At 40.9% G+C, this 23,270-nt stretch overlaps 1 protein-coding gene across 2 annotated transcripts in view; it reads right to left on the bottom strand.

The window, feature by feature from the left end:
- Positions 1-3,706: 3,706 nt before the first annotated feature.
- Positions 3,707-23,270, bottom strand: part of SEH1L (SEH1 like nucleoporin) — a 32,902-nt gene continuing 13,338 nt past the window's right edge. The window contains exons 4-9 of one of the 2 annotated variants that reach the window (XM_003276698.3): positions 21,667-21,878; positions 17,628-17,726; positions 9,973-10,113; positions 8,700-8,857; positions 7,191-7,341; positions 3,707-4,520 (exon numbers count right to left, since the gene is read on the bottom strand). In XM_003276698.3, coding sequence (XP_003276746.1) covers positions 4,322-4,520; positions 7,191-7,341; positions 8,700-8,857; positions 9,973-10,113; positions 17,628-17,726; positions 21,667-21,878 — 960 coding nt within the window. In that variant the 3' untranslated portion in view covers positions 3,707-4,321. Of the gene's footprint in view, positions 6,136-7,190; positions 7,342-8,699; positions 8,858-9,972; positions 10,114-17,627; positions 17,727-21,666; positions 21,879-23,270 lie in introns of both variants that reach the window. The other variant, XM_003276697.3, reaches the window with a different exon arrangement.

Here is a 23,270-nt window from a genome sequence, read left to right as displayed (position 1 = left end):
AACGGCCGTACCGCGCCCGCCTCTGGTTTACGCCTGTTCGCGGCACCAGGCAAGGGGAGGAGACTGAGCCAGCTTTTGATTGGACAGCACGAAGAGATGGGCGGGAAGAAGCCCGGTGATTGGTGGGGACAGCGCGTTCCTGAATTTGAAGCGAGGAAGCCGCGCGCCCTGCGAGTCCGGAGGAGAAGATGGAACTCTGCGCTGGCTGGGACTCGGGGGACGGCTCCCGTTGGCGCCTCCTACAAAGTCTTGGCGAATTTGAAAATAATGCTTACTTTATTCAGTTTGGGGCTCCAGGGCACCGCCAGTCACTCTATGCGCAAAGAAGTATTCCCTGCCAACAAATCCCCCCCGATAGGTTTCGTCCTTCCGTGGGCAGATGCAGACCTTTCCTGTTGGTAGGCGCTGAAAGGCGTCAGGTTTCACCTTCAATCAGCTAATTCCTCGGGATCCAAGTTTCATGACATTTAGCCACATCTAGTCGCCTCTTTGTGGCAGAGTAGGCTTTGTCTCGATTGCTTCCTACTTTTCTCCATCCTTCTTAGGCCACAAAACCCATCACCGCCATCTGCTCGGCACAGGCCCTTAACTACTTCACTGAGACCATGCCTTTCACTCAAAATGTATCTCAGTCTTTTTCAGTAAGGTCCCTTATCTCAAAATTTATTCCATATGGTCACAGAGGGAAAAGAGCCCCTCTTTTCCGAAGCTAACTCCTTAACTTCGTTCAAGTTACTGAAAGATGCCCGGCGCACCTTGGAGGAAAGAATAGGGAAAACGCAAAGTTTAGAAGTCGCTAGACCTGAGGTTACTTGGTGGGGAAAAACGTCTGTTTACTTGACCACTTTCTACCTCCTGCAAACATGGCTCACCTGTCATTCTTGGATATCCTCTCAACTGGTTTCCTTCTCTCTGCCTACAAAAATGCAGCACCTCTCTATCCAAACACACAGACCACACACCGATACACCACACACATACCACACACACACCACAAACACACCACACACAGCCCCACACACCGACATATGCACCACACACACATATATACACATCCATACACAACACACCCACATACACACCCCCCACACACACCCACATACACAACACACATCACCCACAAATACACCCACACCACACACACCCTCCACACACAACCACTCAAACCACACACCCACCCACTCAAACCACACACCCACACACACCCCTTCCTTGATTCTGTTTCATCACCTAATGACCATTCTTGTCTCCTTCCCTTAATGGTCTCCACTTTTTTTTCCACAGAGGAAGCCAGGCTTCCACTTTTTACACCTTATTTTGACGCATTTCATGGTGTCTAGCTGGGTCCTGAAAACTTTAACATTTATCAGGAATAGACTCCTAATTGTCAAACTCAGTGATGTCTCCACAGTTCGACACCTCTTCTTGGAACCCTGCAGCCTTGGTATTTGCAAAGAGTAATTACCTTTATTCTACCTTTGTCCACACTCAATGAGCAAAGATAAATGCAGAAAATCTCCAGATTTTCTGAATCCCAAAAAAGTAAGCCAAATGCTTAGCCCTAGAGCTGACCTCTCTTAACCTCTTTTTCTACAAAGTGGTCACACATTGGAGGTGAACTGCTTAATGTGTCTACAGGTTCCGGACTGTCACTCACACCAGATCCTTGTTAATAAATGTGCTTCCTCCGTAAATATCCTCAAGTCACCACAGCACTCCCCACAACACTAAGTAACCTGACAGGACTCTATTAACAGAGATCTCTGATTCAGAGTCTCGGCAGCAGGAGAGCCTGGACTCTGACGCCAGGCTGCCTGGATCTGAATCCTGGCTCTACCTCCCTCTTCCAAACTGTGTAGCCTTGGGCAAGTAGCTTTAACCAGCCGGTTTCCTTGTCTGTAAAATGGGGATAATTAAAGCACTTGCCTCAGAGGCTTACTGTGAGAATTTAAAGCTACTCCTGTAAGGCATCTAGAAAAGTAATGGCCCATGGAAATACTTAACAAACATTAGCTATTATCTTATAGCTCAGTATCTCACCTCACTTGCCAACTGGAAAGGAGGAACAGAACTCCCACTGTGATTTCCAAATCTCTTTAGACACTGAGTAGAGCCTGAAGAGGCCCCAAGACCCGGGTGCCTCCAAAGGAATTAGAAGTGAGGCCTATCCAGTTTTAAGTTCAGACATCTCTCAGCTCCCCTTTTACCAACTGCTTAAAGTGGTATGCCTCAGCCACCAATACTCAAAACCTTCTACAATGTAACCACACGGTATGATTTCAGGTTAATGTCTCACTAATTCCCTAAATGAACCCTACTCTTTCATCAGACTGTTACTTATATCCTATTCTGTGAACACACCCCGGCCCTCTTTTACCTATTGAAATCAGACATCCCTTCCAAATTCTGCCAGCTCAAATAACTTGTCTCTTTTATGCCTACTATACAATTTCTACCATTAGTACAAAGCTGAACCCATTATCTTTTGTAAATTCTAAAAATGCCTCCTCCCACGAGTGTAAGTTTGTGTGCAGACTACCTTTCTATTTTTCTACATACCCCAGTGTTTGGCACAGTATCTTGCACATGGTAGATGCTCAGGATTCACTAAATTAAATTGGAGAATGGCCTCAATTTCATTATTCCATTCTTATCCCAGGTACCTCTATGTCTGAAAGCTCAAAGATGTGGCTTCTTAATTCTGAGTTAGATTCAGCATTAAGACTTCTTGTTTGATCCTCCATAAGGCTACAAGCCTAGCAAGTCATTTAACCAGCGGAAGACCTTTGAGAATTATTTGAAAAAGATATTTACATTGAAATGCTAACTTTAGAGATAAAACACTTTGATTATTAGACAATAAAACTCAAATGTTCCTTAAACTAAAATGAATAGGCCAGGTGAGGTGACTCATGCCTGTAATCCCAGCACTTTGGGAGGCCAAGGTGGGATGATGGACGGAGCCTAGGAGTTTGAGACCAGCCTGGGCAAAAAGTGAGACCCCTCACTAAAAAAAATTTTTTTTTAAATAGCCAGGGCATGGTGGCGTGCATCAGCAGTCCCAGCTACTCATGAGACTGAGGTGGGGGGATCGCTTGAGCCCGGAAGTTCAAGGCTGCAGTGAGCCATGATCATGCCACTACACTCTAGCCTGGGCAACAGGGTGAGACCCTGTCTTAAAAAATAAAAAATAAAATGAATAGAATCTTTCTATCAGCTCTTAATCCTTTGCATATTAAGAAGTACTAGAGATAGGACACTATTCAAGGAAAGGCGTCTTTGAAAATTAGAATAGTTATAATAATTATGTCACCTATGTGATTACCTGATAAGACACATGAAATACTGTTCAAAACACCTCTCTCTCTAGCCCTGATAAGAGGTTAAACCCTTGACAATTCCTGACAAAACTGAACCAACAAGCATATTACTAGTTTTAACCATTTTACCACAACTACAATCAAGTACATTCTCATTTTAAAATATTTTAGAAAATATTCTAATGTTGACTAATTAGATTGAAAGTCAACATCTGTCCATTCTAAATGTTAGTAGTCTACATACTGACTTTCTACCTTTTAAATAAATGTAATATTTGCTCACATCTCCTAATTTGTGTTTGTTTGGGTTTTTTGTGACAGAGTAAGCCTTAGCGATTATCTTAAATAAAATACATTCTGTTTTTATAAGGCAAGAGATTCGTATATTTTTAAATATATTTTATTACATAACCTACTTGGATAATAATTACAAAAGCTTTAAACAGTAATTCCAAGTAGTGAAAGGCAATTGCCTTTAAAAAAAAAAAAAAAAAAAAAAAAAAAAACCAAAAAGTCCACATTAGGTTTTGCTGCTTTATACACAGGAATGATTTATTTTACATACTAGTCAGTTGCAACATTAGCCTGTAAAATGAAATCCATTTTTTAAGGTCACAAAGGCAGAATAAACTTCATAATAATATGCTTTCACATTAGCCAGTCTGATAAAGCATAAACAACTTAAGACTATGGTAACGGTTTAAAATAAAATTTATAGAACAGGCACTTTGAAGTCAGCTACTGTGTGTAACTTCACAGTTAACGTTACTTGGACATATCTCATTTCATCAAAGGTTATCACCCAGTGAAGCAAATGTTCCTTTGATGCAGACGCACAAACAGATTTAGGTTCTAAACACTGTATTCTGGTTGTAATACATGCAAGACAGACCCTAAGTTAGAAAAATCTTCTGAAAGAAAATGAAGAAAAACAAAAAGCAGCCAGAAATGAAAGCATTTACAAGCACTTGAATAAGGCCTTTCAATGTTAAATCAGTGTTTTAAACCCCTTCATTCTCAGGTAAGGGATTAAGAGGCCGAGAGAGATATCGTCTGCGAGGGTGAGGATACTGGAGGTTGGCAGTGTCAGCATCGCAAGAGTGCTCTACCAGAGGAGGAGGAGGAGGAGGAGGAAGGAGCTGGGCATAACTGGACCATCTCGATCCAGCCCGTGGGGAATCCAGAGGGGGAAAGAAATACCTGAAACAATGAAGACAGGAACAAAACACCAAACAAAACAAAAACAGGAAAAAAAAAAAAAAAACAAGAAAAAGAGAAAAGTAGTAAATACAAAGAGAACCAAAGAGGAGAAAACACATGCTAGAAAAAAAAAAAAAGCTTTAGTATATTCATGCCAAAACTAACAGAACATAATAGCACAAATCAAGACCCTTACTGAAATCAAGATTGCTTAAGCAAGTATAGAAACTTGAAAGGAATACAATCTGTTAAACTTAAAATGTCAAAAAAATCAATATAAATGTTACAAAGAAAAACATTAATTTTATAAATTCAAAACATTTTCTAATCTCTCAGAAACATCTGATGCTATTCTGTACATTTACAAATCTAATAAGTTTTTTATCTTAAGCAATGGTTCACTCACAGCAGCGGCAAGCACACATTTTTTTAGGGCATACATGATACTGGGAATACACATAGTATGGCTGGCTACTGCAACATGCTTTTGAAGAACTACAAACATTGAACACTTATTTTTCTGCAAAAGCCTTAGAATAGCTACCAAATTTTGATAAGTAAAAGGATTCACAGAATGACTGTGCCCTACTGTTATTCTTCTTCCATCTTGTAACTTACTGGTAATACTTACGCATCTTAGCAAACTTAAATATTTATAGCTTTGTTATCAAGGTCTGAGCTTTACAGGATATGAATTAATTTAAACAGCCAACTAAATTAAGAAAATCTTGACACATGGAATGCTGACATTAATTTACATGCACAATTTTAGTAAAATTTTAATGGCTTCTCTTAATAGTGTGTGTCCAAATTTTGATTTGAAGGAAACTAAGCCATGGAATAAATAACACCATAAAAATACACAAATATATATAAGAAACATTTATCTCTTTAGTGACTATAAATTAAAAACTTATAAAAAGTGTTTCCATCTTAGTCCCAAATTGTAAATGAAACAATACCAAATGCTTAACCTGGCTACAAACTGTACAGTCAAGTTCCTTTCACTTTACTATTACTACTTTATTAATTCACTCCTTTACTAATATTTTTAAAATATTACAAAGAAATGACAGAGTTGTACTGAATATCATGTATAAAGCAAATCTACAAAAAGTAAACAAATCAGCACTCAAAACAATCTTTATAAAAAATATTTATTCAATCTTCAAATTATAAAAGTTCATCATTTTAAGCTGTTTTAAGAAAGCAAAAGAAATATGTCTATGTTTTCCAAATGAAATAAAGTGATATTTCCCCTCCTCCCAACTACTCAGATAAGAATGGTAACAACTCTTTTAATCTTTAAACCCAAATTAGTTTCATGAACATTTCAAAAAATTGTTTTGGTGACAATGTCTCAACAGAAAGCCTCTCCATTTATATTTCAAAAGTTTCAAATACTGTCAATAAACTGACTAGTACAAAAAAAAATACTGTATTTTTAAAGGCCTTTTGGATTGCGTTTAGTAGTAAGCAGGCTGCTGGTGTATCTTGGGAGAGGTCAAACGGCGCTGGGGAAGGGGAAAAGGAGCTCGCTTTCCATTCCTGTGTGCATGCAACAAGCAGCAAAACAGCAAAGTTACTCCAGTTAGCTTGTACTCAGCTGTGCTTTCTGTTAAAGGACATAATACAAATGGAAAAGGGAAAATGCATCACAGATCTAACACAGATGGTTATTGGCACAATAAAGAATACAGATCAAAAAATAGAAGCTATTTACAAAAGAAAATATGCAGTACAGGCAGTGACCAAAAACCAGACTTTAAAAAATCAACTCTAATATTATTTGTTTCATGAAATAATCTTTATAATCTGGTATCTTCCACGGTAACCTGAAATTGTTTTGATGCACATACTTAAAACCTCAAAATCAAAAGCAGGACTTCTTTATAAAAACATAACAATATAAAAATAGTTGAAATTTTAAATACAATTTTCTTCTTTTACATAGGATAACAAGTGGATATAACCACAGGACAATTCATTAGGCTGTGTTTTGACGTTTCCTGAATTCTATTCCAAATTATTCACAAAGGCATATTAAAATAATTTTATCTTACAAATTCACATATTTAAAATTTGAACATGGAAACAAAAGGATGACTCTTTAGATGACATCAAATATTCCTTATTATGATATACAAGAATGTAACATATGCTAAATATTCTAAAAATCAATCTCGGGTTCATTATTTCCTCTTATTTCTATTAAAGTTTTAAACACAAAAGCCAAATAACTTAATGTACTCTCTTCTAAAAAGCCTTAAGAAATGTATTTTATTTAAAATTTCAGTTTGACCTAATGCAAAAACTACAAGCACTAAAAAAACACTAATGTTCATTTGGACTAGAACTCTCACCATTAAACCAGATAACCTTCCTCTCACTGTTGCAGAAGCAAAGTTGAATCTTAAACCTGTAAACATTTCTACCAATAAACCACTAAAGCTTCAGAATATAATGTAATGACCTCATAACCCACCTGCAAATATTATGACCAGGTAAGCCAAATACAGAGCTAACAAAATGAATTCTTAAATGCTAATATAAGCACATGTGAACATTTCCACTCCATCTTATAATCCATGAAATAATCCACCTTAAGTATGGCTACCAGAATGATTTTAAAACAAAGATAATTTCCAGTTTTCCCATGAAGCAGCCTACCTGCCAGCAGAAGATCCATTTAATGAATTCTGAAGACTTGGAATATTTGAACCTAGGGAAGGATTTGAGGTTCCCTGCTGAGAACTCCCATTGACTGGGCTCCCATTACCTTTCAAAATACCAGTACACTTCCAATTGTCCATATAATTAGCTGAAAGGAAAATAATCAAATACATTAACATGATTAACACCAATGCCTAAGGGCACAAATCTGTACCCGTGTCCTTAAACTACAATTAAAGAAACAAGAGAGAGGCTATGAGCTACATTTCTTTCAGGATAAAAATTAAAGATACTTTTTAAATGAAAGACATCTTAGTTTTCACAGTTTTTTAGAAGTCTTCAAAGTATCACTAATTTTAAAAATATAAAGCTTTCACCACCCATCTTACAGATATTAGCAAAGACAATTCTCTGAGCTACCACATTATGAAGTTAATATTAAAATCTTCATTATAATATTAAAGTCTTTATTATAATGAATTTCACTTACATATATATGTAAGGTAATGAAGTTGTCTTCTTAATTATGCAAGTATAAGTTATAAGGGTACCTAATGTCTTCTGAAATGGATGTAGGTAACAAAACCTTTGGAGCTTCAGTGGCTTATCCAAAATGGCCTTATTAGTTTGAATGAAAAATTTGTCTCTGAAGACAATGAGCCCAAGAAAATCAAGTTAGGCAGCCTGCTGGGGAGCATGGCAAGGTGGTCCTGACTAAAGCCTAGAGGCAGAAAAGGACAGCAAAGCCCCTAAAATCAAATTACACTGAGGAAAGGAAGGTCTGGGCTGGTTTTACCAAAGCCCAAAATTGAACATGGGAGGCCCTGACGCTTACCCAAACTGCACTTTGGGAAACAATAACTGCTAAATGGTAAATAAACTAAGATAGCTATAATTTTGAATGCTAAGTACGGGACACCATTCTATGGTGGTGCACAAATCACAGACATCTCTGCCCAAAGGATAATCATCCAAGGAGAAGTGCAGAACCAAGCTACAGAGACCACAGTCAGTGTCAACTGACCAGACCTTCTCACTCAGCCTGGCACTTATAAGAAACTTACAATCAGGGCCCCCAAGGCTCTTAATTTTTGGGAGCTGCAGAGAAGCAGCAGGGAAGATACTGGATTTTCTCCTATTAAGGACGGATTGTCTAAAGCAATTTATTTGATAAAATAGGAGCGACTACAGTCCTAGCCTGAGTTTGTAGAGCAGTCACGTAAGGTACGTATATGACAACTGGTATCTTTTTATTGGAGATATTGCATATTCTGTTGTAATTACTTTAGTTTTAAAAGCTGCTCTGTTCCATATAACTTAAAAAACAGTTCAGTCATTAACTGCTAGGAACTAGGTAAACTGATGTTCAAAATAACATAAATTAATATGACATTAAAAAGTAACTGTAAAAGACCATTTTTAAAAAATATTTCAGAGTTTACATTTTAAGTAAAAATTCCAGAGCAGAAATATAAACCAACAATTACCCCTTCACTGAAATCTTACCTTTCCACAATCTTACACACCCATCATCTCCTGAAGATGCTAGCACCGTTCCTGTTATATTCCAACTCACTCGCCAGACCTGAGAATTATGATTATCAAACTGAGCCACTATATGGATTTCAAACTTTGTTGGCCCACCAGAGGAAGTCAGTTCTTTCCTGTTAATAAAAAACATTTTCTGAGGCATTCCAAGCAAAGTTTTAAAATATATATATATACACACATATAAAATTCTAAATTAATACAAGTGGGACTCACCACATCACTTTATAATAATGTGCACATCTGCACAAACCCCACCCCTTGGCCTTGAGCTGGGCCAATGTCATTTTCATCTAACTTGCCAAGACCTGGAGTGATCCCAGCACATAAATGATATCCAGTGATTGTTTCATGGAAGAAAGAAACAACAAAACAGGATGATTTTATTCTCCCACACAAGGCCGAAGAATAAATTAGATGACAATAATTAATTTTAAAAGGCAGGGCAAGGCCAGGCGCAGTTGCTCACGCCTGTAATCCCAGCACTTTGGGAGGCCAAGGTGGACAGATCACTTGAGGCCAGGAGTTCAAGACTAGCCTGGCCAACATGGCGAAACCCCATCCCTACTAAAAATACAAAATAAAAAATTAGCCAGGCATGGTGGTGGGCGCCTGTATTCCCAGCTACTCAGGAGGCTGAGGCACGAGAATTGCTTGAACCTGGGAGGTGGAGGTTGCAGTGAGCCAAGATCAAGCCACTGCCCTCCAGCCTGGGCAACGGAGTGAGACCTTGCCTCAAAAAAAAAGGGCAGGGCAGCAAGTAGCAAAGAATGAAAGAACGGAAAGAAAAGAACTGAAATTCACAATTCAAAATTAAAGTTAAATATGTTATTCACAAGACTGTCTCAATACTAATTTAGTTTTCCCTAAATAGACTGCCACTTGTCATTAAATATTTATAGATTATCAGTTATATTTGGAGAATTGTTAGTATTAGCCTAAATAAAGCACAGTTAAGAGAATATAAATCTGCTCTTTACTCAATTCACCTTTCCAAAAAGACATGTATTTATATATAAAATGTTCATTAAATAATCCATTCTTCAAAAATGACATTAATTTAAAAGTAACTGTAAAAGACCATTTTTAAAAGATATTTCAGAGTTTACATTTTTAAGTAAAACTTCCAGAGCAGAAATACAAACCAAATCATAGTTACCTCTACTCTCTCCTCCACAAAGGTAATCAGGAGACAAGAGTATTTTCAAATTCATATGCTTCTAAAACTCACCTCACAGGCTTTAATGTAAAAATTCTCACATCTTTGGTTGCTATTGCTAGAATATGGAAAGATCTTCCCAAATTTGGAGCGAATGCAATATCATGAACGGGATCAGTGACTGTCATAAGAGTTTCAGCTTTTGCATATTTCCTAATGGAAAAACAAACAATTTACATTAACATTTTAGAAATAAAATGTGCAAAAAATCCACACATCACTGCATCTCACTTTTTCACACTGCTCACAATCACGTAGTGCTCACCTCTGCAGTGGGCTCAACAGTGGCCCCAAAAGAATATATCCAAGTCCTGACCCCCAGACCCTGTGAATGTGACCTTATTCAAAAAAAGCGTCTTTGAAAATGTAATTAAGGACCTCAGAATGACATCCTAGATTTAGGGTGGGTCCTAAATCCAATGTGCAGTAAGTATCCTTTAAAAAGAAGAGGAGAAACGCAGAGACAGAGAGGAGGCGGCCATGTGAACACAGACGCAGAGATTGGAGTTATGCTGCCACAAGCCAAAGAACTCCCGGAGCCAGCAGGAGCTGGACTAGACCAGGAAGGATTCTAGAGGAAGCACAGCCCCGCCAACACCTTGATTTCAGACTTCCGACCTCCAGAACTGTGAGTGAATACATTTCTGTGTTAAGCCACCTGATTTGTGGTAATTTGTTATGGCAGCCCTAGGAAATTAATACAACCTCCCACGTTACCTCCTTTGATAATGTACATTTAGCTTGAAATGCTTTAATAAAAATTTAATTAGAATAAGGTCTTGGCTGGCCACAGAGGCTCACACCTGTAATCCCAGCATTTTGGGAGGCTGAGGTGGGAGAATTGCTTGAACCCAGTAGTTCAAGACCAGCCTGCACAACACAGCAAGACCCCATCTTTACAAAAAATACAAAAATAGCTGGGCATGGTGGTGCACACCCATAGTCCCAGCTACTCAGGAGGCTGAGGTGGGAGGATGGCTTGAGCCCAGGAGGCGGAGGTTGCAGTGAGCTGAGATTACGCCACTGCACTCCAGCCTGGGCAACAGAGTAAGACTCAATTGTAAAAATAAAAAATAAAAAAAAAAAAGGTCTTGATTTATTAGCCACTAACATCTTTCTTAGGAAAAGAGTAACACATTGCCTAAGTATTTGAGTGTAAATAAAAAAGTAAAGCTGGTAACAGGAATTGAGGTTTTTTGTTTTTTTGAGACAGTTTCACTCTTGTGCTGGAGTGCAATGGCGCAATCTTGGCTCACTGAAACCTCTGCCTCCTGGGTTCAAGTGATTCTCCTGCCTCAGCCTCCTGAGTAGCTGGGATTACAAGCATGCACCACTATGCCTGGCTAATTTTGTATTTTTAGTAGAGACGGGGTTTCACCATGTTGGTCAGGCTGGTCTTGAACTCCTGATCTCAGGTGATCCACTCGCCTCTGCCTCCCAAAGTGCTAAGATTACAGGTGTGAGCCACTGCGCCCAGCAGGAATTAAGTGATAATAAAAGGAAACTATGCAAAGGCTATTTCATCCTTGCAATTCTATTTCTTTATCTATAAATACAGAATAAGAGGATAATGAAGGTAGTGGTAGATCAGAGTTTTCTACTAGGTTCTTCTAAGATTGAATATCCTGCATGTAGGATATTCAATATCCTAACCCTACATGTAGGAGACTGGGTGGAGAGATCTCCCCATCCCACCTTTCTACAGCATTCTGTACTTGACCTTCTTTTCATCCCAACATTCTTCCTAAAATATCGACCAAGCTGGTACACACCTCAGGGTTCTCTCCTTGATCTTTCTCACCCATCCAATCACCCTAAGCAATCTCATCCACATCCCTGCTTCTACTGTGTGGTCTGCAGCAGCCTGGGAGCTTCTGGGAAATCCAGAATCTCAGCCCCCTCCTGGGGCCTACACAATCAAAATATGCTTTTTTTTGTTTTTTTGAGACAGAGTCTCGCTCTGTCGCCCAGGCTGGAGCACAGTGGCGCCATATCGGCTCACTGCAAGCTCCGCCTCCCGGGTTCACGCCATTCTCCTGCCTCAGCGTCCGGAGTAGCTGGGACTACAGGGGCCCGCCACCACGCCGGGCCAATTTTTTTTTTTTTTTTGTATTTTTTAGTAGAGACGGGGTTTCACTGTGTTAGCCAGAATGGTCTCGATCTTCTGACCTCGTGATCTGCCCACCTCGGCCTCCCAAAGTTTTGGGATTCAGGCGTGAGCCACTGCGTCCAGCCAGAATATGCATGGTTTCTACACCCATGGTTTCAGTACCTATAAACCAATAATTCCTAAATCTATCCCCAGCAATTCAGGGGATAGATTCTGGCCTTCTACCAAAGGCCAGAAATAGGACAGGCAGAGCTAAGAGCACACATGCTGCAGCCAGAACATGTTTGAATCCAGGCTGTAACGACCTTCAGCAAGTTCTCCATAAAGTGGGAGGAACACCAGTACTGTGGCAGAGAGATTCTAAGTGCCCCCATGAACCACACCTCCTGGTGGTCACGCCCTTGTGGAGGCTCCTCCCCATGAGTGTGAGTGGGGCCCGTGGCTTGTTTTCTACCCAGGGGAAGGAACATGGCAAGGTGGTGGGACAACACTTGTGTGACTACAACGCACAAGCCTGTGACGCCGGCCTTATGAGAAGACCCTCCTGCTTTCAGGCCTTGCAGAAGCAGCTGCTGTGCTGTGAGGACACAAGGGAGGGTCTTGTGGCAGGAACACGAGTGCTGCCAACAACCAGGTGCGCTCCGAAGTGGAGTCTTTCCCAGTCTGGCCTGACTCTTGACCCACAGACACTGCAATACCGAATCTGTACTGTTTCAGCCACTGAGTGATAATGCTGTCATGCAGCAATTGACAACTAATCTCAGCTATTCTATCCATCTGCCTTTAGACATCCCCACCTGGATGTTCCAAACGCACCTCAAATGTATGTCTAAAATAAATTGTGCTTACCACATTCACTCCTCTTTGCATAGTCCCCATCTCCACAAGTGGCACTACCATCAGCTAGGTCAGAAACCAAGACTCACGTGACCTACAGCTGGTGCCTCCTAGACAAGTCTCCCCAGTCCCTCTTCATCCCACGCCACAGTGCATGTCCTCATTCCCCATCATAGTGGGCTACTGCATTCATCCCTGAGTTCCTGCTCCCAGTCCACACAGCTGCCAAAGTCATCTCCCTAAAAGGTAAATACAACCTTGTAACTCTACTGGACCCTGCAAAAGTCCAAATGCTGCCAGGATAGAGACCAGACTTGGCAAGCATCACTCTCCAAAATCTGCCTGGCCTGCTGGCCTGCCCCTCCCCTGTCTCTCCCCTGCATTAGCCTCCCGACCCACCGCCACGACCCCACGCCCTTGTCTTTGCTCCTGCCTCCTCTCTGCCTGCAGAACACCCTCTGTCTTTCAAGATTCGTGCTCAGACATCATCAGCTGAAACTTCTTGCCCTACCAAGTAGGTATGTGCTGCCATCTCTAGCAGGTGACCATCCTCATCCAAATCCTAGGTGCTGTGAGCTCCTTCAGCTCTTAATACAGTCCATGCTGCTTATGAAATGTTGAAAAAGTGAGTTTTTTTTTTCTTACCTGAGGCAAGCTATATATTGTAATTAATTAAGGTGGCTGGGCACGGTGGCTCACGCCTGTAATCCCAACATTTTGGGAGGCCGAGGTACGCAGATCACCTGAGGTCGGCAGTTCGAGACCAGCCTGACCAACATGGAGAAACCCCGTCTCTACTAAAAGTACAAAATCAGCTGGGTGTGGTGGCACATGCCTGTGATCCCAGCTACTTGGGAGGCTAAGGCAGGAGAACTGCTTGAACCCAGGGGGCAGAGGTTACGGTGAGCTGAGATCACACCATTGCACTCCAACCTGGGCAACAAGAGTCAAAACTTCGTCTCAAAAAAAGTAAAAAATAAAAATAATTAAGGTTATCTAAAGCTTCTCCTATCAGAAGGAGCCAAATAAGGTCCTCAATGAGAGTGTAAATGAAGGGAATGAACAAAAAAGACTTTGTTTCTGGTCCTGACTCTGGACCTTAGACTAGTCATTCACTCTGTTGGTCTCAGTTTCCTCATTTGTAAAACAGTGTTAATAAAAGCTGTCTCCCCTACTTACAAGGTGGTTGGTAGGATTCAAACTTCATAATACACATAAAAATGCCCTGTAACCTATATAAACACATGGCAGTTCTATTATCACTATCAATCCTAGATCTGTTTTAGTATTTTCACTCACAAATAAAAATAAATATATCCAACACTGGTTAATTTGGCAAATGTCTCCTGTCTACTAAATGGTGATACTACTTAGAAAAAGATAAACAGGCCGGGCGTGGTGGCTCACGCCTGTAATCCCAGCATTTTAGAAGGCTGAGGTGGGCGGATCACAAGATCAAGAGATCGAGACCATCCTGGCCAAAGTGGTGAAACCCCGTCTCTACTAAAAATACAAAAGTTAGCTGGGCATGGTGGCGGGCGCCTGTAGTCCCAGCTACCTGGGAGGCTGAGGCAGGAGAATCGCTCGAACCCAGGAGGCGAAGGTTGAAGCGAGCCAAGGTTGCGCCACTGCACTCTAGCCTGGAAACAGAGCGAGACTCCATCTCAAATAAAAAAAAAAAGAAAAAGATAAACAGGTATTAATAACGATACTCCATAGCCCACTATCACATCTCCTCCACGTTCAATCTAAATAAGAACCTTCAAACAATGCTTACCCCAAAGAACTAGCAACAGAACTCCAAAAAGTGCTGAACTTAATAGGTTTGATTACTTCCCAAGTCAATAGCACACACCCCCACCTGCAGACATTCTTTCCCCAATACCACTTCCCCTCATTTTTGATGCTGAAAATGCCAGACACTTGCTGTCTCACTCCCTTGCAGCTAAAGCATGGCTGGATGACCAAACTCCAGCTGCCAGCACCTGATAAGAAGCCTGCTAAGATACTTCTAGGAAAGGTGTTTTTTTCTAGAATGCCCTTCTTTGTATCAGCATGTAAACCCTGACATTGTGCAGCTTTTTTGTGATCATAAGAGGGAACTGTCACCAACGTACTAAGCATGACAGCAAGAAAAAAGTGGAAAATATTTAGGTTGGTCCTTGATGTCATCATTGAGCAACTGAGTCACTACCTAACCCCAGAACTGCTCCACCCTCAGGCTCCTTGTCACATGACATAATACAGGGAATCCAGCCCCAGTCTAGAATTATTCTGCTAGCTAAGAGACTAGACTCAAATGCAATGTCAGATTATTTTTAACATTGGATTATTTCGGTAATTTAGAAATACTCAGGTAATTTCTAGGCCAGCCATGGTGGCTCACACCTGTAATCCCAGCACTTTGGGAGGCCAAGGTGGATGGATCACCTGAGGTCAGGAGTTCGAGACCAGCCTGGCCAACATGGTAAAACCCTGTTTCTACTAAAAATACAAAAATTAGCCAGGTGTGGTGGCACGCACTTGTAATCCCAGCTATTCAGGAGGCTAAAGCAGGAGAATCACTTGAACTTGGGAGGTAGAGGTTGCAGTGAGCTGAGATTGCACCACTGCACTCCAGCCTGGGCGACAGAGTGAGACTCTGTCTCAAAAAAAAAAAAAAAAAAATTAGGTAATTTCTATTTGCCTGTATTTTCTTTCAGAACTGCGAGTTATTTATCTTTTTACTCAAATCTTATTTATGAAATATTTTCTTTTCCTATGTTTTAGAAAAAAATTTTTTTTGACACTGCCAGAGTGAAGTGGTGCAATTTTGACTTACTGCAGCCTCGACCTCCCAGGCTCAGGTGATCCTCCCACCTCAGCCTCCCAAGTAGCTGGAACTACAGGCATGCACCACCAACCCCACAGCTAATTTTTGTACTTTTTGTAGCGAAAAGGGTTTCATCGTGTTGTCCAGGCTGGTCTTGAATTCCTAGACTCAAGTGATCCACCCACCTCGGCCTCCCAAAGTGCTGGGATTGCAGGCATGAGTCACCTCACGTGGCCAATGATACACCTTTTACGTTTTGGGCTTATGTCTACATATTCATTCTGCTTAGCTCAGATTGAAATTTACTTTAACAAGCCCAACACTTCATGAAGCCTCTATAAAATGTGCTATTAATAGGGCTCATGGTTTTTACAGCTTAAAACACCATGAAAATCTCTTAAGACTATTTCCCATCACTGCAGCACGTTCTACTGGACGGCACTGTTGAATACCGAGCCTCTCTGCAGACATCAACAATCTAGGAAGGTAGAAGGTGTAAGATCCCCTTGGTAACCCAGATGGTAACATTTGGAATTGCAGAGCCCACAGGAGTAACACTAGTTCCTTCTCTAATGCTGGCCCTGCCTAAGATCTGGCTATTAGACCCAAGAATTTTGTCTAGTACCTACGAAGCCCATCTGATCATCTGACAGGTGCTCTCTTCTCCTGTAAGACTGAGTAGTGTGCCTCTGAGACACTGCTTTTGGCTCTCAGAAGCTTTGCAGACACTTGTATCTCGGCTGACCAAAATTAACTTACCTTCACATGCTGCCACACTCTACCCAAATCTGCCTTGTTCCCAGAGTTCCTTATCTCAAGAAATTACACAGATTGAAATTACACACTGAACTCTTAATCCAGAACCTTGGAAATCATCTTAACACCTTCCCCCTTCTCCCTCAATTCTCAAATCCAATCAATCACCAGATCCTATTGATACCACTTCTCAATTATTCTCAAGTTGTCCACTTATCTCCATGCCACTGCTACTACTATCCCAAAGCCACGTACTCTCCCACCTGGACTGTCTTCACAGCATCCTAGCCCTGAATCCACCATGTTTCCCTCCAAAACACTTGTCACACCTATGGAAGATCCATCTGATCCCATTATTCCCTATTCACATCACCTGTAAGATAAAACTGAAACACTGGACACTACTTCTTATAGATACAAGTCTTGTCTATTTCTCTCCACACTCGTTTTTGCCCAGCATGTTCCAACCACAGTATAAATATACTCCCCCTCTCTTGCTCACGGGCCTTACCACATGCAGTTTTCTCCACCAGGAGTGCTTCTGCCCTCTTTGTCTGGCTAACTTCTACTCACCCTATAGGTCATCTTCTAGGTGAATCTTCCTAGCCCCTAAACCAGATTGGGTTCCCCAGGTGTAAGCTCTTTAGCACCCTAATTCTTCCACTTTATAAAATTCATCACCGTTTTTTACTATTATTTTTTGTTTCACTGCAAGATGGTACATACTGGGAGATCAATTACCTTCCCCTCTTTTTTTTTTTTTTTTTTTTTGAGGCAGGGTTTCACTCGTTACCCAGCCCGGAGTGCAATAGCACAATCTCAGCTCACTGCAACCTCCGCCTCCTGGGTTCAAGCGATTCTCCTACCTCAGCCTCCCGAGTAGCTGGGATTACAGGCACCTGCTACCACACCCGGCTAATTTTTTGTATTTTTAGTAGAGACGGGATTTCACCATATTGGCCAGGCTGGTCTACCTTCTCCTCTTTATCACTCATGCCTGTACTATCACAGCCTAGCACAGAACTTGGTATATTACAGTAAATCAGCAAACATATGATGAATAATACATAATTCTGTAAATGAATAAAGAAATAACATTTTAAAAAATTAAATGCAATTCTGAACAATTATTAAAACCAAAGCGGGACTGACCTGGTGTTTTCATTATATTCAAAAATCTGAACCTTGGCCATTGCATTGGGGCTACTGTCATCACTTCCTACGGCGATCATGGGGGAATGAGCACGAGAGCTAGAAACGTGGAGAAAGAACATTTTAGATAACAAAAGAAATACACATTTCATTCACAGAATGAACACACTGGAGGCAAGCAGACAGCCAGCTTACAGTCAGCCTGTCACTACTAGTGACATCTAGGTCTCTGCCACACCGCTGACATGGCCACACTGCAAGTATGCACCTGAGAACATCACACATGGGAACTGAGGATTCCATCCTTATGAACTGTTTTTAGCATGTTCTTATGGCTCAGATAGAAAGGAGCTCTTTGCCTGAAAAAAAGCTTCCAAGCATTCAACATATTTTTAAAAGATACTTAAGAGGTCTTAGTAATTTTTCCTCCTGAAATTTTTGGTCATTAACTATGAAACAAAAAGTAACCCTACTGTGACTAACTTCATGACAAAAACATCTTAAGTGCTTTGACAAAAAGAAGAAACACTGGAGCAGGGTGGCTCACGCCTGTAATCCCAGCATTTTGAGAGACTCAGGAGAGAGGATCATTTGAGGCCAGGAGTTCAAGAAGAACCTGGGCCACATAATGAGACTCTATCTCTACAAAAACTTTGTTTAATTAGCCTGGTGTGGTGGCGTGTGCCATTTGACTCAGCTACTTAGGAGCTGGGGCAGGAGGATCACTTGAGCCCAGGAGTTGGAGGCTGCAGTGAGCTATGATCGTGCCACTGCACTCTAGCCTGGGCAACAGAGTGAGAGTCTCTTTCAAAAAAAAAAAAAAAAAAAAGAAAAGAAGAAGAAAAAACAGATGGACAGGGGAAAAGTGGAAAAGACTACCCCTGCAGACGTCATGATCCCCATGTCATTCCCCTCCCTAGACTCATTTGTGGTCAACCTCATTTTGAAAAAGGCAAAAGATAAGCAATGAAAGAATGGCTCTCTTGAACTATAAGGTGAATGACTTTTTAATTTCTATGCCTAATTAACGTAATTTCCTTTGCCTCTCTTATCCAGATTAATTAATATCTCTGTGAACCTGGCACCCTTGCTTAACCTTTAGCCTCAATATTGTGAACTACTAACCTCTTAAAGCTAAAAACAAAATGTGGTAACTGACAAAAAAATTTAGTTCTTTATTACTAAAGCTTCAGGTAATTAGATCAAATTATCTAATTAAGAAAATTACCAGGCAAACTACAAAATGCTACAGTAATAAAATAAAATTATAAGTTATTTATAATAATTTTTGGCCATTCAAATAGCTGTAAATTCCACAGCAATTTCTGTATCTCACAAACTTCCTTTTGCTTTTTTTTCCTGTTTTTTTGAGACAGAGCCTTGCTCTGTCATCCAGGCTGGAGTGCAGTGGCGATCTCTTGATCACTGCAACTTCCACCTCCTGGGTTCAAGTGATTCTCCTGTCTCAGCCTCCTGAGTAGCTGGGATTACAGGCGTGAACCACCACACCCGGCCACAAACTTCCATTTTCAGTGTTCTACAAATACTTAGTTTTGATTTTTTTTTTTTTTTTTTTTTTTTTTTGAGATGGAGTCTCACTCTGTCACCAGGCTGGAGTGCAGTGGCATGATCTTGGTTCACTGCAACCTCCACCTCTTGGATTCAAGCGATTCTCGCGCCTTGGCCTCCCGAGTGGCTGGGATTACAGGCACGCGCCACCACACCCAGCTAATTTTTGTATTTTTAGTAAAGATGAGGTTTCATCATGTTGGCCAGGATGGTCTCGATCTCCTGACCTTGTGATCCGCCCGCCTCAGCCTCCCAAAGTGCTGGGATTACAGGCACAAGCTACCACGCCTGGCCAAGTTTTTTTTTAATTGAGACTGGAGTCTCACTATGTTGCCCAGGCTGGACTTGAACTTCTGGGCTCAAGCAACCCTCCTCCCAAGTAGCTGGGACTACAGGTGTGCACCACCACACCCAGCTAAAAAAATGTGAGATTTTTAAAATTCTCTGTTTGTTGTTTTTATTTTTTTTTTTTTTGGCGGAGCGAGGGGGATACAGAGTTTCGCTCTTGTTGCCCAGGCTGGAGTGCAATGGCACGATTTTAGCTCACCGCAACCTCCACCTCCCAGGTTCAATGATTCTCCTGCCTCAGCCTCCTGAGTAGCTAGCATTACAGGCATGTGCCACCAAACCCAGCTAATTTTGTATTTTTAGTACAGAGGGGTTTTCTCCATGTTGGTCAGACTGGTCTCGAACTCCCGACCTTAGGTGATCTGCCCGCCTCAGCTTCCCAAAGTGCTGGAATTACGTGAGCCACCGCGCCCGGCCTTAAAAATATTTTTAAATCCAGTCATGAAATGTCCAGACAGCAACCTGAACTGAGGATTACCTCAACTGTATAACCAGAAATAAGATATTCACATTTAAACCACTTTCTAAGTATGATACACAGCTAAACAGTGAGAAAAACCATCCAGCTTTCTGACTGAATAGTGTAGACAGATCACCTGGATCCTAAAGCCCACTGAAATGATGAAAGAATATTATCGTACAGGGCTAGAAATCTAGAAAGAGTGTCATTAGAAATCAAGAAATTTAGAGGGTTTCCAGGAAGTCAGGAAGCAAATCAGACTGAGAAAGAAAATACAAAGGAAAAAAGAGTCCATATCACCATCAGTAAGTAGAAAATTCCAGAAGGTCCAACCTCCAATTAATAAATGCAAAGAATAGAAATGAGTCACGGACAATCATGGAGTGATTTGGTCAAAAAACATTGTCTTAGTGAGACAATTAGAACTTGAAAGAGAAAAGGTAAGAGCTGGAAATAAAGGAGTACTCCAAAACCAACAGGGAAAGCGGCAGGGAGGAAGAAAATATGCTCAAATGGTTCATTGTGCTCAATGGAAAATCTTTCTTGCTTTGTCAGTTTGAGGGTGCCCCAGCCTGCTCTTGGCAGTTTGGATATTCTTTAATGATAACATAGCAAGAACATGTGGAAAAATAGCAGAATAAAAATTAAAAAAAAAAAAGATAACATAGCAAGAACCAGAGGTATAAGTAAATCCTTTAAAAACATACTAGTGACTACCAGAATTAAAGTCTGAAAACAGAACTATTAACAGTATTTGTTTTTAGGGGGTAAAGGAACTTTACCTTTCTTTTTGTATTCTTACAGATTATTTCAATTTTTTTCTTCACCAAGTGATTCTTATAATTGTTTAAAACAGTTTAATAAAAGGCAACTATGGTAATATTCATATAGTCATGCTCTATACAGCAGTTAAAAAGAAATGAGGTAGAACTAGATATATTAATATATGGAAAAATGCCCACAATGTATCTTTAAGTGAAAAAAGCTAATTGCAAGGAAGGAAAATGTAAGGGTTTCTGGCTGGGTGCAGTGGCTCACGCCTGTCATCCCAGCGCTCTTGGAGGCCAAGGCAGGCAGATCACCTGAGGTTAGAAGTTCAAGACCAGTCTGGCCAACATGGTAAAACCCCGTCTCTACTAAAAATGCAAAAATTAGGCGGACGTGGTGGTGCATGCCTGTAATTCTAGCTACTTGGGAGGCTGAGGCAGGAGAATTGTTTGAACTCAGGAGGTGGAGGCTGCTGTGAGCCAAGATGGCACCACTGCACTCCAGCCTGGGCAACTGAGCAACACTCTGTCTCAATCAACCAATCAATCGATCAATCAAATGTATGGGTTTCAATATCTGTGTGTTCTGTGTCTACCTGTGCTAGTAAATATCTGGGCGTGTTTGCACATATGTGTGTTTATGACTACATTAAATAGTTATTTGTATATGCATAGAAAACATTCAAAAGGTTCACATGAAAATATTTACAACGCTGGCTTCCTCTGCGGAGTGAAAACAGGGACAAGTGACATGCCTGGGTGAAAAATGGAGAACGTATACTCTATATATCTTGACAAGAAGCACCTTTGAGAGAATAAATTATCAAATTGTTAGCTTAAAAATTACTAGTTTATTTTACTAGGATGTTATCAGAGGTTTAATATGTAAACTTACCTTGAAGGGTTCCAAGAAATACAGCTACAGCTTAGCTTACATGAGATCTCATGCTGCAAAGACCACTGGCTGAGATTCATAACATCTGGGGCCTCATAGATTCTTACTATACCATCTGCCGAACAGGTTGCTAACATAAGACCCATGTGCTTGGGAGCAAACTTCACATCAGTAACAGATGTTCTGCTATCCACCAGAGTTGTCCTTTTAACCTAAAAAAAAAAAAATTAACAATTTAAATTATGTACAAAAAGAAAGCATGGTAGAGTTGAAAAGACACACAGACTCTGGAATCACACAGAAACTCCTCTGTCATTCACTAGGTATATAAGCTTGGATACATGCCTGGGCCACAATTTCCTACAAGTACATGGCAAAATACCACATATATAGCTGGGAATCACTAACAAATTAGTGAGCTATAATTAATTACTCCCTTTAATGAAAAAAAAGTCTACCTCCAAAAGCCTACCTTTATTATATAAGTAATCTCTCTTAAGCAAACTGATCACAAAAAAAAAGAAAATGTTAGAATTTTCAAACAAGTAGTTTTGTCATACAAAGCATGCTGCAAGCATTAGACCCTTTAACAGTAAATGAGTCGGGCGCAATGGCTTACACCTGTAATCCCAAAACTTTGGGAAACCGAGGCAGGCAGACTGCTTGAGCTCAGGAGTTCAAGACCAGCCTGGGCAACATGGCAAGACACCATCTCTACTAAAAACTAAAAAAAAAAAGAAAAAAAATAGCCAGGTGTGGTGGTGCATGCCTGTGGCCCCAGCTATTCGGGAGGCTGAGGCGGGTGGAGCGCTGGAGCCAGTGGGGCAGAAGGTACAGTGAGCAAAGATCGCACCACTGCACTCCAGCCTGGGTGACAGAATAAGACCCTGTCTCAAAAAAAAAAAAACACTAAGAAAGGCATGCAATTTCTTCTCTCAAGAATAATTTCCTGTTAATCCCATTTGGACCACTATTATTCTTTTTCTTTTTTTTCTTAGGGACAGGGTCTTGCTCTGTCACCCAGGCTGGAGTACAGTACCATGATCATGGCTCAAGTGATCCTTTTCCCTCAGCCTTCCCAGTAGCTGGAATGACAGGCACCTGCCACCATGCCCAGCTAATTTTTCTTATTTTTATAGAGATGGGGGTCTCACTATGTTGCCCAGACGGGTCTCAAACTCCTGGCCTCAAGTGATCTTTCCATCTCAGCCTCCCGAGTTGCTAGGATTACAGGTGTGAGCCACTGCACCCAGCTACCATGCACTTTTAAGTGAAGGCATTTAACAGGGACCAAAAGAATGGTAGAAAGCAAGCTTTGTGATCACTGTAAAATTCCAACATCACATTTAGAAGTTATCTTCTGGCACATAGATAAGATGAAACTTTACTAAAAACACGAATAAGCTCAGATGCAGTGGCTCACACCTGTAATCCCAGCACTTTGGGAGGCTGAGGCAGGTGATCACTTGAGGTCAGGAGTTCAAGACCAGCCTGGCCAACATAGTGAAACCCCATCTCTACTAAAAATATTCAAATTAGCCAAACATTGTGGCGGGCGCCTGCAATCCCAGCTACTAGGGAGGCTAAGGCAGGAGAATCGCTTG

The sequence above is a fragment of the Nomascus leucogenys genome, chromosome 4 (genome assembly GCF_006542625.1).
Source record: "Nomascus leucogenys isolate Asia chromosome 4, Asia_NLE_v1, whole genome shotgun sequence".
Classification (NCBI taxonomy): Eukaryota; Metazoa; Chordata; class Mammalia; order Primates; family Hylobatidae; genus Nomascus; species Nomascus leucogenys.
Note: the sequence above shows the minus strand (reverse complement) of the source record. Positions and strands in the feature narration are given on the sequence as shown.